General features: G+C 42.0%; 1 protein-coding gene across 1 annotated transcript in view; it reads right to left on the bottom strand.

The window, feature by feature from the left end:
• Positions 1-16,475, bottom strand: part of LOC124720217 — a 108,933-nt gene that overhangs the window by 73,501 nt on the left and 18,957 nt on the right. Inside the window, exon 3 of the mRNA XM_047245538.1 lies at positions 732-910. Coding sequence (XP_047101494.1) covers positions 732-910 — 179 coding nt within the window. The remainder of the gene's footprint in view (positions 1-731; positions 911-16,475) is intronic.

The raw sequence follows: 16,475 nt of genomic DNA, 5'->3' as shown, positions 1-16,475 counted from the left end.
GAAAGCATTTCTGAAGAAGAGAAATTGGTTAACATCCAGTATTCATTTAAGAGTTAGGAAGCCGTTTCTGAAAGTATTTGTATGGAATGTAGCCATGGTTGGTTGGTTGGTTGTTTCGGGGAAGGAGACCAGACGGCGAGGCCATCGGTCTCATCGGATTAGGGAAGGACGGGGAAGGAAGTCGGCCGTGCCCTTTGAAAGGAACCATCCCGGCATTTGCCTGGAGCGATTTAGGGAAATCACGGAAAACCTAAATCAGGATGGCCGGACGCGGGATTGAACCGTCGTCCTCCCGAATGCGAGTCCAGTGTCTAACCACTGCGCCACCTCGCTCGGTTGTAGCCATGTATGGATGTGAAACGTGGATGATAAATAGTTTAGACAAGAAGAGAATAGAAGCTTTCGAAATGTGGTGCTACAGAAGAATGCCTGTTGTCTGGCGCTTTCTGGTAACTGCTCAAGCGAACCTAAACACGCTCAAAGAACAGGACTTCCAGAAAATGTTTGACCAGTGGCAGAAGCACCGTGCGGGTGGGAACTACCACGAGGCTGATGGTCACCGTTGGTCCAAAGGTACGGCATTCGACAGATGGCAGCACCAGTCCTGAAAATTTTGGATAGCACCTCGTGCTTAGGTGTAGAACATTCAATTTTCTGTCAGTGACGAGTGTAGGAAAAGGGAAGGAGACGGTGTCGAGTGCAGCCAGTGCATCGCTGGCCGCGGGACCCACCGAGCGTCCAGTAGTTGCAGTATTTGCCACTGGCGTCGCCACGCCCCCGTCGCACTTTGACGAAGCACTTGCAAGACCACAGGCAGCAGCGTATCGAGTTCTGCCAGATCTTCTTGTTGCGTCTGAAGTAGGGGAAGCGGCTCACGAGGTAGGTGAAGATTTCCCACAGCGTCAGTCTCCTGCCGGACAAACAAAATCACACGTCACAGTCTGGATCGTCCAAAGGACACCTCGAACTGAATGTAGCGGGACTTTGAATTTCGCCGCGCTACACTCGTTCCCTCGGACATAAATTACAACGTCGCAGCGGTACGAGCGCTCGACGGCAGAGAAAATATATAAGAAAATAAAGGTACTAAAATTGTAACTCTATTTGTTTTCTATCCATCTTTTCGTCTCTGGAGAGCGGAAGCTTAACTTACTTATTAGCTTAGTCTCGGTCGGATTAAGACGAAAAAACTTATTAATGTGCAGACGTATTGTGCAAGTTTGTGTGAAATTTGGAGGATGTGAAGCAGCAACATAAAATACATTGCATTTAATATCAAGACGATTTTGATTTGTATAAATTAGCGATTCCTGGACGGTTGCAAGATTTCGGAGCAGCTACTACTTTTCACGCAGAAATGAAGGAGGAGATTTTTGAAGACCTGGACGCCGCACGAAAGAAGACATGTTAACCTGGTAAAGGATGAACTCTTATCAACGCCATTTCCCCCCCTGTTAATCACATTTTGTTATTCTCTGTTCTCTTTCAAATAATTTTTGTAGTGCAAATTGGTTTGACTTTTGCTCAGAAACGCCACAAGGACCACCCCCAACAATAGCTTTTCCGAATCACGAAGTCCGATAACTTTTCTGTAATACCAAGTCCGATTTGCATTTCATTCTTTCCCTTTCTCACGGTCACTAACGATTTTAAAACCCCCTTTTTATTCACCATTTCTTCCCACATTCTCAATCTTTCCTTTTCTTCTCTTCTCTTTTTCTTTTTTATTAAGCACTACATGAAACCAGGAGCAGAGCGCACCTTTTCTGCACTTATGCTATGTGTGCCCGAGAATTCCCTGTACCCCTCTTGATGTTAGACAGCTGGGGAAATAAATACAGGGTGACACAGAATAACGTGAAGAATAACGGGAGTGTTTGAACTGAGTAGTGGCAATCACGGGCAGGTAGCAACACCTAGGTTCGTGACTGTTAGTTAGTAAACAGTCTGCCATTTCAGCAACCGTGGATCAGTGGAACGGACAACAGCTTGAGTTAGGCATAAAATATTTTACAAAAACAATGATAGTTTGGTAGCGGCACACAGAGCGTTTTGACGTTTTCATAATTTAGGACGTCACGATGCTGTTGTAACGCCAGAAATGCATATCCTCCTATTTCCATCTATTGAACGATATGTGTGTGTGTGTGTGTGTGTGTGTGTGTGTGTGCGAGCGAGTGTATACCCATCCTTTTTTCCCCCTAAGGTAAGTCTTTCCGCTCCCGGGATTGGAATGACTCCTTACCCTCTCCCTTAAAACCCACTTCCTGTCGTCTTTCCCTCTCCTTCCCTCTTTCCTGACGAAACAACCGTTTGTTGCGAAAGCTAGAATTTTGTGTGTATGTTTGTGTTTCTATCGACCTGCCAGCGCTTTCGTTCGGTAAGTCAAATCATCTTTGTTTATATATATATATAAACAAAGATGATGTGACTTACCAAATGAAAGTGCTGGCAGGTCGACAGACACACAAACAAACACAAGCATACACTCAAAATTCAAGCTTTCGCAACAAACTGTTGCCTCATCAGAAAGGAGGGAAGGAGAGGGAAAGACGAAAGGATGTGGGTTTTAAGGGAGAGGGTAAGGAGTCATTCCAATCCCGGGAGCGGAAAGACTTACCTTAGGGGGAAAAAAGGACGGGTACACACACACACACACACACACACACACACACACACACACACACACACACACACATATCCATCCACACATATACAGACACAAGCAGACATATTTAAAGACAAAGAGTTTGGGCAGAGATCCCCCAAACTCTTTGTCTTTAAATATGTCTGCTCGTGTCTGTATATGTGTGGATGGATATGTGTGTGTGTGTGTGTGTGTGTGTGTGTGTGTGTGTGTGTGTGTGTGTGTGTGTGTGTGTGTGTACCCGTCCTTTTTTCCCCCTAAGGTAAGTCTTTCCGCTCCCGGGATTGGAATGACTCCTTACCCTCTCCCTTAAAACCCACATCCTTTCGTCTCCCTCTCCTTCCCTCCTTTCTGATGAGGCAACAGTTTGTTGCGAAAGCTTGAATTTTGTGTGTATGTTTGTGTTTGTTTGTGTGTCTGTCGACCTGCCAGCACTTTCATTTGGTAAGTCACATCATCTTTGTTTTTATATATATTTTTCCTACGTGGAATGTTTCCCTCTATTTTATGTCGATGTACAATTGATTTGTTTTGTAAATATTATTTGTATTTTTACGCTGGGTCTGGCCTAGGGAAAACTATGCTATCGAACCATTACATCGATAGGTCGTGTGGAGAAGCAAAGTGCTTAGGATCTTTGGTAGTGTTTAGTGTTAACTCTGCCTCGTGGAGTGCGGGCAGAGAGAGAGAGAGAGAGAGAGAGAGAGAGAGAGAGAGAGAGAGAGAGAGAGAGAGAGAGAGAGAGAGAGTCTAGCTGGAGTAGGTCGGTGGAGCAGGTGTGTTGTGTGACGCTCCCGCGAGTTGCCGCGCTTTCAGGGTTTGGCAGCATGTAATTGCGCTCGACTTGCTATGATAGTTTCTGACACGGTGTCGCGGACGGGAAGCATTAGCTGGCGCACATCGAGAGCCCGTTTCGCCTGGTGACCGCGTCGAGAAGAAGGCGCGCCAACATCCAGCTTCTGCAACAGCGACGGCCGACAATGAGTGGCTGTCGCCACCTCCTCGATCGACGACTTCAAACCTTCAATCAACCAACAAGGAAGACTGGTAGCATGTAAAGTGTTAGAACTGTATGGCAGACCTCAGCTTTTCAAACTGTTGCATCACAAAAATACAGCAACTTAGCATGAACATTTGTTGCTCATTGTCCCAATTGCATTACCAAGCAGGGTCCCTTCCTTTTCCGGAATGAACCCGAGTGTCGTTGAAATTCATACGCCAGCATTAAAGTAATATCATTCCATTTCACTGCTTTAATTTCAAACTTCAGTTAAGGTATTCATAGCTGGCTACAATATTTAGATTACACAAGCACAAATTAAGAGTGCGAGTTTTGTTACCGTATTTTAGCTTACCTGTGACTGCAGCTCAGCTTGGTACGTACTAAATTTTACTATTGTTAATAGTTCAGAATCATTTAATTCAAGTTCAAAGTTAAATCTCTTGTTTCTAAATTGCGTAGATTCAAGTAGCTTTTGAAATGATTGTTGAGGTAGCCCAAGACTAACCTTATTTTATTGAATTTCGTTGTGCTTCAGAAACAAAGTTCACTATTAATTTCAGTCACTAAATTAACTTTCAATTTTCCGGTTTTATTAATTCTTTTGCTAAATTAAGTCAGAGTGTAGCGAAATTTATTACTTCTGACAAACATTCAGTTTTCACACGACACATGTCAACCTTCAGTTGCCACGCTTTTAGTGCTAATTATATGTGCATTAATCTTTCATTTTCAGCTATTATAGAAGTTGTCCATAGGACTGGCGACCTTAATTTTGCCCAAATCTCAAATATCTAATTAATGCCATTTAATTGTTAAAGTAACGACCGCAATTTACTTTCTTTATTAATTTTACCCTTTTCTCAAAAATTAATTTCCACCAATTTCATTTGCATTTTTCCTTTCATTTAGATGTAACCCTTTCCTCCCTCTTTACCGACAAATTAACTTCGGTGACGATTGGTTTTCCCAAATTTCCATTAGGTGCACGCGGTTTAATTTTTTCACTGTCATTAAGGTCGATAAGTGAGGGGGAAGTTACACTGTTCTGTCGAAAAACAGGTAAAAATGTTGGATTAATAACTTTGAAGAGACTGGATCTGCCCTCAAGAAGAAACCAACATGACGACTGAGAAATCTGCCTTCTCTAGCAAACATTGATGTTGTACGCGAGTCTGTCTTACGGAGCCCATGGCGTTCAATTTGTAAGCAAGCAGCACTGGTTGGGTTGTCCCAGGAGGGTTTCGCAGAATTCTTCGTCTAAATTTAAAATTTCATACGCACAAACTACAGGTGGTACAACAACTGAAGGACAACAATTGTTGGTTACGATTATAATTCTGTAAACAAATAACAAAAATAAACAATGACGATGAATTTCCACACAAGCTGTGGACGTCAGATGAGGCACATTTTCATCTCACAGGTTATGTGAATAAAGATAACCACCGTTACCGGGCAAACACAAATCTTAACGATGTCAATGAGCGCCCTTTACACGCTAGTAAAGTGACAGTACGGTGCGGTGTTTCATCACACGGTATTATCGGGCCGTATTTTTTTTTTTTTGCAAATGAACAGGGAAACACAATAGCTATCAATCACGATCGTTACATGGAGATGTCAAGAACTTTCGTGACATCTGCATTGAACAACTTTCCAAACATTCAAGAAGCCTGGTGTGACTTCCCCTTCTCTCTTTGCTCCGTTTCCTTTGCTGATCTTTCCTCTTCTTTCTTCCTTCCTTCTTCGTACTGCAGCTGTATCTTGGGGTTTTCAGTACAGAAATGTAGTGAGAAGGGGACACGTGTGTGGTGGTTCACGACATCTTAGTGCTGTGAGGGAGCATCACTCGTGACTCTGGTTTGACAAGACTGATGACTGAAGTACGAACATTTCTCAAAAGAAAAACACGTATGTGCTCTCTTTTCTTTTAAAACCATGAATAGTAGCGTAGTTAGTACTATCTATCTTTATACTAAACTAAATGAGCACAACACCACTGATGAAGTTTCAACCTCGAAAGAAGTTTGTTGTTGTTGTTGTTGTGGTCTTCAGTCCTGAGAGTGGTTTGATGCAGCTCTCCATGCTACTCTATCCTGTGCAAGCTTCTTCATCTCCCAGTACCTACTGCAACCTACATCCTTCTGAATCTGCTTAGTGTACTCATCTCTTGGTCTCCCTCTACCATTTTGACCCTCCACGCTGCCCTCCAATGCTAAATTTGTGATCCCCTGATGCCTCAAAACATGTCCTACCAACCAATCCCTTCTTCTAGTCAAGTTGTGCCACAAACTTCTCTTCTCCCCAATCCTATTCAATACCTCCTCATTAGTTACGTGATCTACCCACCTTATCCTCAGCATTCTTCTGTAGCACCACATTTCGAAAGCTTCTATTCTCTTCTTGTCCAAACTAGTTATCGTCCATGTTTCATTTCCATACATGGCTACACTCCATACAAATACTTTCAGAAACGACTTCCTGACACTTAAATCTATACTCCATGTTAACAAATTTCTCTTCTTCAGAAACGATTTTCTTGCCATTGCCAGTCTACATTTTATATCCTCTCTACTTCGACAATCATCAGTTATTTCACTCCCTAAATAGCAAAACTCCTTTACTACTTTAAGTGTCTCATTTCCTAATCTAATTCCCTCAGCATCACCCGATTTAATTTGACTACATTCCATTATCCTTGTTTTGCTTTTGTTGATGTTCATCTTATATCCTCCTTTCAAGACACTGTTCATTCCGTTCAACTGCTCTTCCAAGTCCTTTGCTGTCTCTGACAGAATTACAATGTCATCGGCGAACCTCAAAGTTTTTACTTCTTCTTCATGAATTTTAATAGCTACTCCAAATTTTTCTTTTGTTTCCTTTACTGCTTGCTCAATATACAGATTGAATAACATCGGGAAGAGGCTACAACCCTGTCTCACTCCTTTCCCAACCACTGCTTCCCTTTCGTGCCCCTCGACTCATAACTGACATCTGGTTTCTGTACAAATTGTAAATAGCCTTTCGCTCTCTGTATTTTACCCCTGCCACCTTCAGAATTTGAAAGAGAGTATTCCAGTTAACATTGTCAAAAGCTTTCTCTAAGTCTACAAACGCTAGAAACGTAGGTTTGCCTTTTCTTAATCTTTCTTCTAAGATAAGTCGTAAGGTTAGTATTGCCTCACGTGTTCCAACATTTCTATGGAATCCAAACTGATCTTCCCCGAGATCCGCTTCTACCAGTTTTTCCATTCGTCTGTACGAAAGAAGTTTATAAATACCAATTGGCTGAAATTAAAAAAAAAAAATCTCATCCAATCCAGAAGTCACTCACACTTAGAGTAATTAGCTTCTGATGTGTGTGTAGTGGTCATTGATACTTAAAAGATCATTTCAGTAATTCTATCACTGTCTGTTTATGAGTTGCTAAGCAACGTATCAACAAGCCGACTATGCAATGATTAAAATTTGTCGTATCCCGACAGTAAATAGCTTCTCGCTTGCTTTAAGCATCGAGGCGATTCCTATGCTGCTCATGTAAGTCTTTGATAGTTATTATCAAGCTAATGTCGGTAAATTGCAGTTAATGTTACCGAATCACACACGCGACGATACCGCCTGATATCCAGCCGCATATCTTAAACTCCACGCCGGTATTTGAGGATTCGCATGTGAGTTTTTTGCACCAATGTCGGGCCGTAGTTTCCTAGAATAATTTTTAAATCAACTGAGCGTTGTAAACGAACAATTCTATGCCCATTCCTGAAAGTTACAGCAGATCCGCACTCGACGACTACTCTATCGCGCATTCAACCAACGTGGAAGTGGTTTATTTATTTATTAATTTATTTTACAAAGAGAAAACATATCATGCATAATGCAACAAGGTTATTTGCTATGTCAAAACATATTTATATCTATCTCATTAAAACTCATTACCTACTAAATTTTGTACATAATTAAATTCTTTACTCTGTAAACAATCAATAAAATTTAGAAATGAATAGCACGTATAAAAAGAAAAATCTCAAGTTGATATGACGTCATGGGTGACTACTGGTTTCGACTCCCCTACACTCACGTGATGCAAAGTAGATCCAACTATATAGGACATACTCATGTAATGTTATACTGGTTTCACAGGTCAGAGAGACATCACACACCGCGCAGCAATCAATGGCATATGTGCGACAATTGTTTGGCAACCCTGTGATCTCATGATTTGGTAACATTCCCTGGCCACCTAGATTGCCAGATTTATTCATTTGTGACTTTTTCTTGTGGGGGCTACCTCAAGAGCAAAGTCTACACGACTCAATCGAGAAGCCCGGATGAGTTAAAACAGAGATTTTGGGACGCAATTCGCAGTATCCCAGACGAGATGTTGCAGCGGTCAATGAGGAATCTCAACAGCAGTTTCCACGAATGTATATTAATAATTTTTACTTATGGACCGTCTGACAGCAACTGAATAAAACACAATTTTAGTGCCATACGCGTTTCGCCTTTATTTTCTGCAAGGCATCATCAGTGGCCTGGAATATGTACATATGTTAGCTATTTTATTTACTTTTTTGTCATTGTGCCTATAGGTTATAAACAGTTCTAGTGGTTGGTATTTCCTATTAAGTAGTAATGTTTTGAACTGTACTTACAGGTTGCGTGGACAATTTCCTACATATTATGATCCTGTTGCATTTTTGGTGTTGTTCTTCTTCTTATGAACGCCAATTTGCTGTTTTTTTCCCCATTCCACAACACTATGCACTGAACGCTTGTTTTAAAACAATGGTTTGGTTTCTGTTACCGACTGTCAAATGTTTTTGCCAAAGATCGAACGTTATTGCCAAACTTATGAGTGTAACTATTGAACTATCTGTGGTCTGTTCGCGTATGCATTTGTGTGTGCGTTTGTGTATGTGTATGTGTGTGTGTAGTGTGTGTTTTGTGGTGTGATATATATATATATATATTATATAAATACAAAGATGAGGTGACTTACCGAACAAAAACGCTGGCAGGTCGATAGACGCACAAACAAACACAAACATACACACAAAATTCAAGCTTTCGCAACAAATTGTTGCCTCATCAGGAAAGAGGGAAGGAGAGGGGAAGACGAAAGGATGTGGGTTTTAAGGGAGAGGGTAAGGAGTCATTCCAATCCCGGGAGCGGAAAGACTTACCTTAGGGGGAAAAAAGGACAGGTATACACTCGCGCACACACACACACACACACACACACACACACACACACACATATCCATCCACACATATACAGACACCTCGACTGACATCTCTGCCCAAACTGTTTGTCTTTAAATATGTCTGCTTGTGTCTGTATGTGTGGATGGATATGTGCGTGTGTGCGAGTGTATACCTGTCCTTTTTTCCCCCTAAGGTAAGTCTTTCCGCTCCCGGGATTGGAATGACTCCTTACCCTCTCCCTTAAAACCCACTTCCTTTCGTCTTCCCCTCTCCTTCCCTCTTTCCTGATGAGGCAACAGTTTGTTGCGAAAGCTTGAATTTTGTGTGTATGTTTGTGTTTGTTTGTGTGTCTATCGACCTGCCAGCGCTTTTGTTCGGTAAGTCACCTCATCTTTGTATTTATATATAATTTTTCCCACGTGGAATGTTTCCTTCCATTATATTGATATCATTAATTTGAATCCAACAATTACGTTTGTTATTGTCACTGTTGCATTTCGAAATCTTTTCTGTCGTCTTATTTTCCTCTTTCTGTTTTTGCCAGTAGTTTCACTTTGGTTTCACTTTGAATTCACCTTCTCCTTTTTACCGTAATCTGCTATACTATTTTATCCCGCCTATATATATACTCAATAATACGTAACCCACTTCCAAACCATAACCAAAAAAATTTTTTGCCGCTTTCAGCACTACCGCCGCTATAATATCCACCGTTTCTAGTTCACAAACAGCTCCTTTCACTATTTAAACAACCATTTCGGCCAGTTCTAATAACTTTCACTTTATTTCCATTTCCGTTTTTCCCACACCACTGATCATTTTTAGCCGCTTCCCACAGGTTTTAACGCGATTATTTCTTCGTCAGACAATTGTTAGTCTCATTTTCATAATCTGCCACCACAATACCACTCCTTTTAATATACTACACGCAGTTTTTTCGAAATTTTCCCGAATTTCTGCGTCCTTTAACGTGTTTTGGCGGCAACACAACCACCTAACCTTTATGCACATCGTTATCTACCAACCCAAGTCCAACATAGCCCAGCTGTTACCAACACCTTTTCGCCTTTTTTCATTCCAGATCTCCTGTTTCTTTCCGGTTCACCTTTATCTCTCCCCATATATTTATATTTTTATTTTCATTTTCATTTCACCTCATGTTAACACTTTCCACCTTCTAATACCATGTCACCCTCACAACACCCCCACAATGACCCCATTAAGTTTTATTTACATTCCCTCCGCAAACATGCCTTCGCCCTAGCCAGATTACACTCCCATATTCTATTTTCTCAGGCTTGTCTGACATTTGGCATCACCCCCAAAGGCATTGGTCTTTAAATATGTCTGCTTGTGTCTGTATGTGTGGATGGATATGTGCGTGTGTGCGAGTGTATACCTGTCCTTTTTTCCCCCTAAGGTAAGTCTTTCTGCTCCTGGGATTGGAATGACTCCTTACCCTCTCCTTTAAAACCCACTTCCTTTCGTCTTCCCCTCTCCTTCCCTCTTTCCTGATGAGGCAACAATTTGTTGCGAAAGCTTGAATTTTGTGTGTATGTTTGTGTTTGTTTGTGTGTCTATCGACCTGCCAGCGTTTTTGTTCGGTAAGTCACCTCATCTTTGTATATATATATATATATATATATATATATATATATATATTTGCTGTGTGTGTGTGTGTGTGTGTGTGTGTGTGTGTGTGTGTGTGTGTGTGTGTCTCCAGATGATGTGGGGAAGAGTTTTTTTTTTATGTTATCATTTCCTTTATTAAGTGTAGTAGGGAGCCTGTGCTGATGTGTGTTTGTTCATTTATCACATGTTTGTTTTCTGCTATGGCTTTCTGGATGTGGAAGTTTTCTTGCATTTGTATAAGATGTTTGTCATGGTTGCTTATTCTCATTATTTTCATTTCTTGTTCCATGTTTGTAGGATGATGGTTGTAGTGTTTTAAATGCTCTGCAAATGTGGAATGGTTTGTTTCATACTTCCAACATCTGATATGTTCTTTGTATCTTGTTTGAAACTTCCTGCATGTCATGCCTATGTATACTGCATCACAACTTTGACATTCAAGTTTATATATTCCTGATTGTTGGAATTTGTCTCTCTTGGTAGCTGGCTGGCTTAGGTGTGATTGAAGGGTTTGTCCAGGCTTATATGCTATTTTGAAGCCCTGTCTCTTTAGGATGTTTGCAACTCTGTGTGCTAGTTTATGTGTGTAGGTCATGGTGTATGTATTCGTACATGAGGATGCCGTCTAAATGATGTAATTTAAAGAAAAAAAAATGATAAATGCCATCAATGTTCCGTAAATGGCAAAGTTGTGAGGTTTCTATTACTATGAATGCAGTTTCTTTCCTTCATCACTTCTAGTTCTATTGGATTGTGGAAATGTTGCCATTATTCTGTTTCACTCTGCAGTTAATTTAAAGATTTTCCTGCTTTGAAATTAATGAAAAGCACTTCGGTCAGTATTGCATTCTCTTACTTTATTTATTTACCAGCTCAGCACACGGTGTTGTCCAGATATGTATTCTGGTGCTGACGGTCCATTTTGTCCTCCGCCCTCCGTCCACCCCCTCATCCGACTCTCTCTGAATTGACAGCAGAATTCACGCTGCACTCGAACAACGGATTGACTTCGCGCAAATTCCCTCACAGAGGACGATTTTTCTTGTGGTGCAGACACCGTGTCGCTACACACATACAGCAGTGCAGTTGTGTCAAAACTCTGAACCTTCCTCTACCCAGGGAGGGGCACAATCTGTTTCTGTGTTTCATAGCTTTTCTGTCATGCACAACTGAAATCTGTACTTTGTGTCAGAATCATACAGTATTGGTTCACACGTGTACATCAAACACAGTCTTTAAAGTTAGTCGCCTTCATTCTAAGTGCACTTTGTGAGCCGAGGGTTGACACGTTCGATACCTTTGTCAAATTAGCCTCCGACCCAGTGTTTGGCCCACTGGATGTTATTGTCAGTAGAAACCCTTTTTCCACCCAGCAGCAACTTCGGAAATGTGAAAACATGAAAATCTGAAGGTGGCAGGAGGAGGACTGTGAGCCAACTCGATGACTCTGAGAGTTGCTCTGTGGCTTTGGCTGTACAGGATTGAAGTTCATAATGTTCCAACTCAATGGCTCTAAGAGTTGCTCTGTGGCTTTGGCTGTACAGGATTGTAGTTAATGATGTTCCAACTCAATGGCTCTAAGAGTTGCTCCGTGGCTTTGGCTGTACAGGATTGTAGTTAATGATGTTCCAACTCATGGCTCTAAGAGTTGCTCTGTGGCTTTGGCTGTACAGGTTTGTAGTTAATGATGTTCAAACTCAATGGCTCTAAGAGTTGCTCTGTGGCTTTGGCTGTACAGGTTTGTAGTTAATGATGTTCGAACTCAATGGCTCTAAGAGTTGCTCTGTGGCTTTGGCTGTACAGGATTGTAGTTAATAATGTTCCAACTCAATGGCTCTAAGAGTTGCTCTGTGGCTTTGGCTGTGCAGGATTGTAGTTAATTATGTTCCAACTCAATGGCTCTAAGAGTTGCTCTGTGGCTTTGGCTGTACAGGATTGTAGTTAATGATGTTCCAACTCAATGGCTCTAAGAGTTGCTCTGTGGCTTTGGCTGTACAGGATTGTAGTTAATAATGTTCCAACTCAATGACTCTAAGAGTTGCTCTGTGGCTTTGGCTGTACAGGATTGTAGTTAATGATGTTCCAACTCAATGGCTCTAAGAGTTGCTCTGTGGCTTTGGCTGTACAGGATTGTAGTTAATGATGTTCGAACTCAATGGCTCTGAGAGTTGCTCTGTGGCTTTGGCTGTACAGGATTGTAGTTAATAATGTTCCAACTCAATGACTCTGAGAGTTGCTCTGTGGCTTTGGCTGTACAGGATTGTAGTTAATAATGTTCCAACTCAATGGCTCTAAGAGTTGCTCTGTGGCTTTGGCTGTACAGGTTTGTAGTTAATGATGTTCGAACTCAATGGCTCTAAGAGTTGCTCTGTGGCTTTGGCTGTACAGGTTTGTAGTTAATGATGTTCGAACTCAATGGCTCTAAGAGTTGCTCTGTGGCTTTGGCTGTACAGGATTGTAGTTAATAATGTTCCAACTCAATGGCTCTAAGAGTTGCTCTGTGGCTTTGGCTGTGCAGGATTGTAGTTAATTATGTTCCAACTCAATGGCTCTAAGAGTTGCTCTGTGGCTTTGGCTGTACAGGATTGTAGTTAATGATGTTCCAACTCAATGGCTCTAAGAGTTGCTCTGTGGCTTTGGCTGTACAGGATTGTAGTTAATGATGTTCGAACTCAATGGGTCTAAGAGTTGCTCTGTGGCTTTGGCTGTACAGGATTGTAGTTAATGATGTTCGAACTCAATGGGTCTAAGAGTTGCTCTGTGGCTTTGGCTGTACAGGATTGTAGTTAATAACGTTCCAACTCAATGACTCTGAGAGTTGCTCTGTGGCTTTGGCTGTGCAGGATTGTACACTGTTGTGCAACGAGCACACTCCCACCGGTAACACTCCCCTTCTTTTGTTCTGTATTCTCCTCTGCTGTGGTTTCTGGGTTTTCCAGAACCACACACCATTCTTTCTTCCTGGGGCAATTATTCGTTACAGCTGTGTGGGCTGTTCCAACACTAGCATCGATTTCCTGGGCGAGTTTTCTTACTGCCTCGTCCGGACTCGTGGACATTTTATCGGAAATATCGAGTGGTTTATCCTCAGACAAAACGCTAGGACGACCACTTCTCGGTACATCTGTCACTGAACCCGTACTCCGAAATTTGTTAATCAAATCTCGCACAGTATCGCGATGTGGGAGTGTTGGCTCCGGTGAAACTGAATTAAATGTTTGACGAACTTTAACACTTGTTCGACTAAAAACACACGTTCTTCAATGGTTAGCATTTTAACAGTGACAAAAATGAAATAAACGAACAAAGGAGCTAAACTTAAACGTTCACGTCAACAAGTAATGACACACACCAACGAGAGATAAACGAAATAGTGGAATGTTGGGAAGTAACTCAGGCAGGCGAACAATCATATGGCACATGTAGCTAACAATCATACGGCACTGCATAGAGACTTTTTATAAACACCCTGTATATCGAAACTGTAAAGCAAGTTGAAGGCAGTCACCGTAATTTGTTTTTGGAGTATATAAAAGAAGGAGCTCTGAGCTCTTTCGCTCTCTCCCTCATTTGTTTATCAATGGCTGTTTCACCAAATGTTTCACTCTCATATCTGTAACTTTTGGTTAAATAATTACACTAATTTAATAACAATAGCTGTTTTTGAATTAAGAACCTACTTTCCTCTTCCATTAATGCCAATCTCAATTTATTATGTTGCATTTTAGAACTTTTTCAGGCTGCAGTGAAGGAGAGTTGCCGATGAATCGTATGGTGGGTCCAGCCGAACGCTACTAGTGTTCAGTCGGCTTTTACTTTATCAAACTTTTATTTCAACGTCCCTGAGATCTCATTTAGCAGTCTTTTCTATCCGTATCCGGGCAAGGTAATTACGTAAACTGCACAAGTTTGAGATTGGTCACTGGCCTCTAAACAACGCTGTCTATCAACGCTCTCGTTGGTCTGATGGGAATCTGATGCTGGTTGGCAGAAGATGATTTTCTACACACCATTTTACCACTTCAGAAGCTTTGCGACTAGCAAAAGCGATAACCATAACATTACATTACTTTTCCTTTAAATACCACTAATACTGTATTGTGGTCACATCTGTATGTTATCGTGACGGCCTTGTACAGCATGTGATTGCATTTTTGGAAGAGTGCAACTATGTGGAAACCACTGTGTTAAAGCAAGATGGAGCAACACCTCGTGGCACTCACCCAGTGAGAGATGTGATTAATGCAACCTCCCACAAATGAGTTATCTCCAGAGGTTTTCCACATGCATGGCCTGCAAGATTACCTGATCTCAATCCATGCGAGTTTTGGCTGTGAGGATATGTAAAAGATTGCATTTACCTGTGACATGTTCAGTCTCTACTGATCTGAATGCCAGTACGCCAGAACACACTGCTCAGATACTACCAGAACTGCTGCGAGCAATAGTCGATCGTGACATTTTACGGGTGCATCACCTCGTAATGTCTTCGGTGCTCTTATTAAAGTAATTCTGTAAGGGGTGGTTAATACGAGGTGCATTCATGTTCTAAGGCCTCTGATTTTTTTTTTCTCCGGACTGGAACGAGATAGCAACATGCGTATTGTTTTAAAATGAGGCCGCGTTCATTGCCAATACGTCCCAGAGATGGCAGCACCGTATGGCAGATGGAATTTTACCGCCAGCGGCGAGAATGAGAACCGTTTTAAATACTTAAAATTGCGACGTTTTCCTTATTTGAACAGCGTGCAATCATTCGTTTTATGAATTTGCGTGGTGTGAAACCAATTGAAATTCATCGACAGTTGAATGAGACACGTGGTGACGGAGTTACGGATGTGTCGAAAGTGCGTTCGTGGGTGCGACAGTTTAACGAAGGCAGAACATCATGTGACAACAAACCGAAACACCCTCGGGCTCGCACGAGCCGGTCTCATGACACGATCGAGAAAGTGGAGAGAATTGTTTTGGGGGATCGCCGAATGACTGTTGAACAGATCGCCTCCAGAGTTGGTATTTCTGTGGGTTCTGTGCACACAATCCTGCATGATGACCTGAAAATGCGAAAAGTGTCATCCAGGTGGGTGCCACGAATGCTGACGGACGACCACACGGCTGCCCGTGTGGCATGTTGCCGAGCAATGTTGACGCGCAACTACAGCACGAATGGGACTTTCTTTTCGTTGGTTGTAACAGTGGATGAGACGTGGATGCCATTTTTCAATCCAGAAACAAAGCGCCAGTCAGCTCAATGGAAGCACACAGATTCACCGCCACCAAAAAAATTTCGGGTAACCGCCAGTGCTGAAAAAATGATGGTGTCCATGTACTGGGACAGCGAGGGCGTAATCCTTACCCATTGTGTTCCAAAGGGCACTACGGTAACAGGTGCATCCTACGAAAATGTTTTGAAGAACAAATTCCTTCCTGCACTGCAACAAAAACGTCCGGGAAGGGCTGCGCGTGTGCTGTTTCACCGAGACAACGCACCCGCACATTGAGCTAACGTTACGCAACAGTTTCTTTGTGATAACAACTTTGAAGTGATTCCTCATGCTCCCTACTCACCTGACCTGGCTCCTAGTGACTTTCGGCTTTTTCCAACAATGAAAGACACTCTCCGTGGCCGCACATTCACCAGCCGTACTGCTATTGCCTCAGCGATTTTCCAGTGGTCAAAACAGACTCCTAAAGAAGCCTTCGCCGCTGCCATGGAATTGTGGCGTCAGCGTTGTGAAAAATGTGTACCTCTGCAGGGCGATTACGTCGAGAAGTAACGCCAGTTTCATCGATTTCGGGTGAGTAGTTAACTAGGAAAAAAAATCGGAGGCCTTAGAACTTGAATGCACCTCGTAATAAAATCAACATTACACGCCTTTCTCCCTTGTTTGACCTTTCCTGCCCATGTCCTGTTCCTAATCCATTACATATGGAAACATTTCTATACATATTTCTTGCATTCACAGCACCAGATTTGCACTTGCT

This window comes from Schistocerca piceifrons, chromosome 11 (assembly GCF_021461385.2).
Source record: "Schistocerca piceifrons isolate TAMUIC-IGC-003096 chromosome 11, iqSchPice1.1, whole genome shotgun sequence".
Lineage (NCBI taxonomy): Eukaryota > Metazoa > Arthropoda > Insecta > Orthoptera > Acrididae > Schistocerca > Schistocerca piceifrons.
The sequence above is the reverse complement of the archived record's forward strand: the minus strand, read 5'-3'. Positions and strand labels throughout refer to the sequence as shown.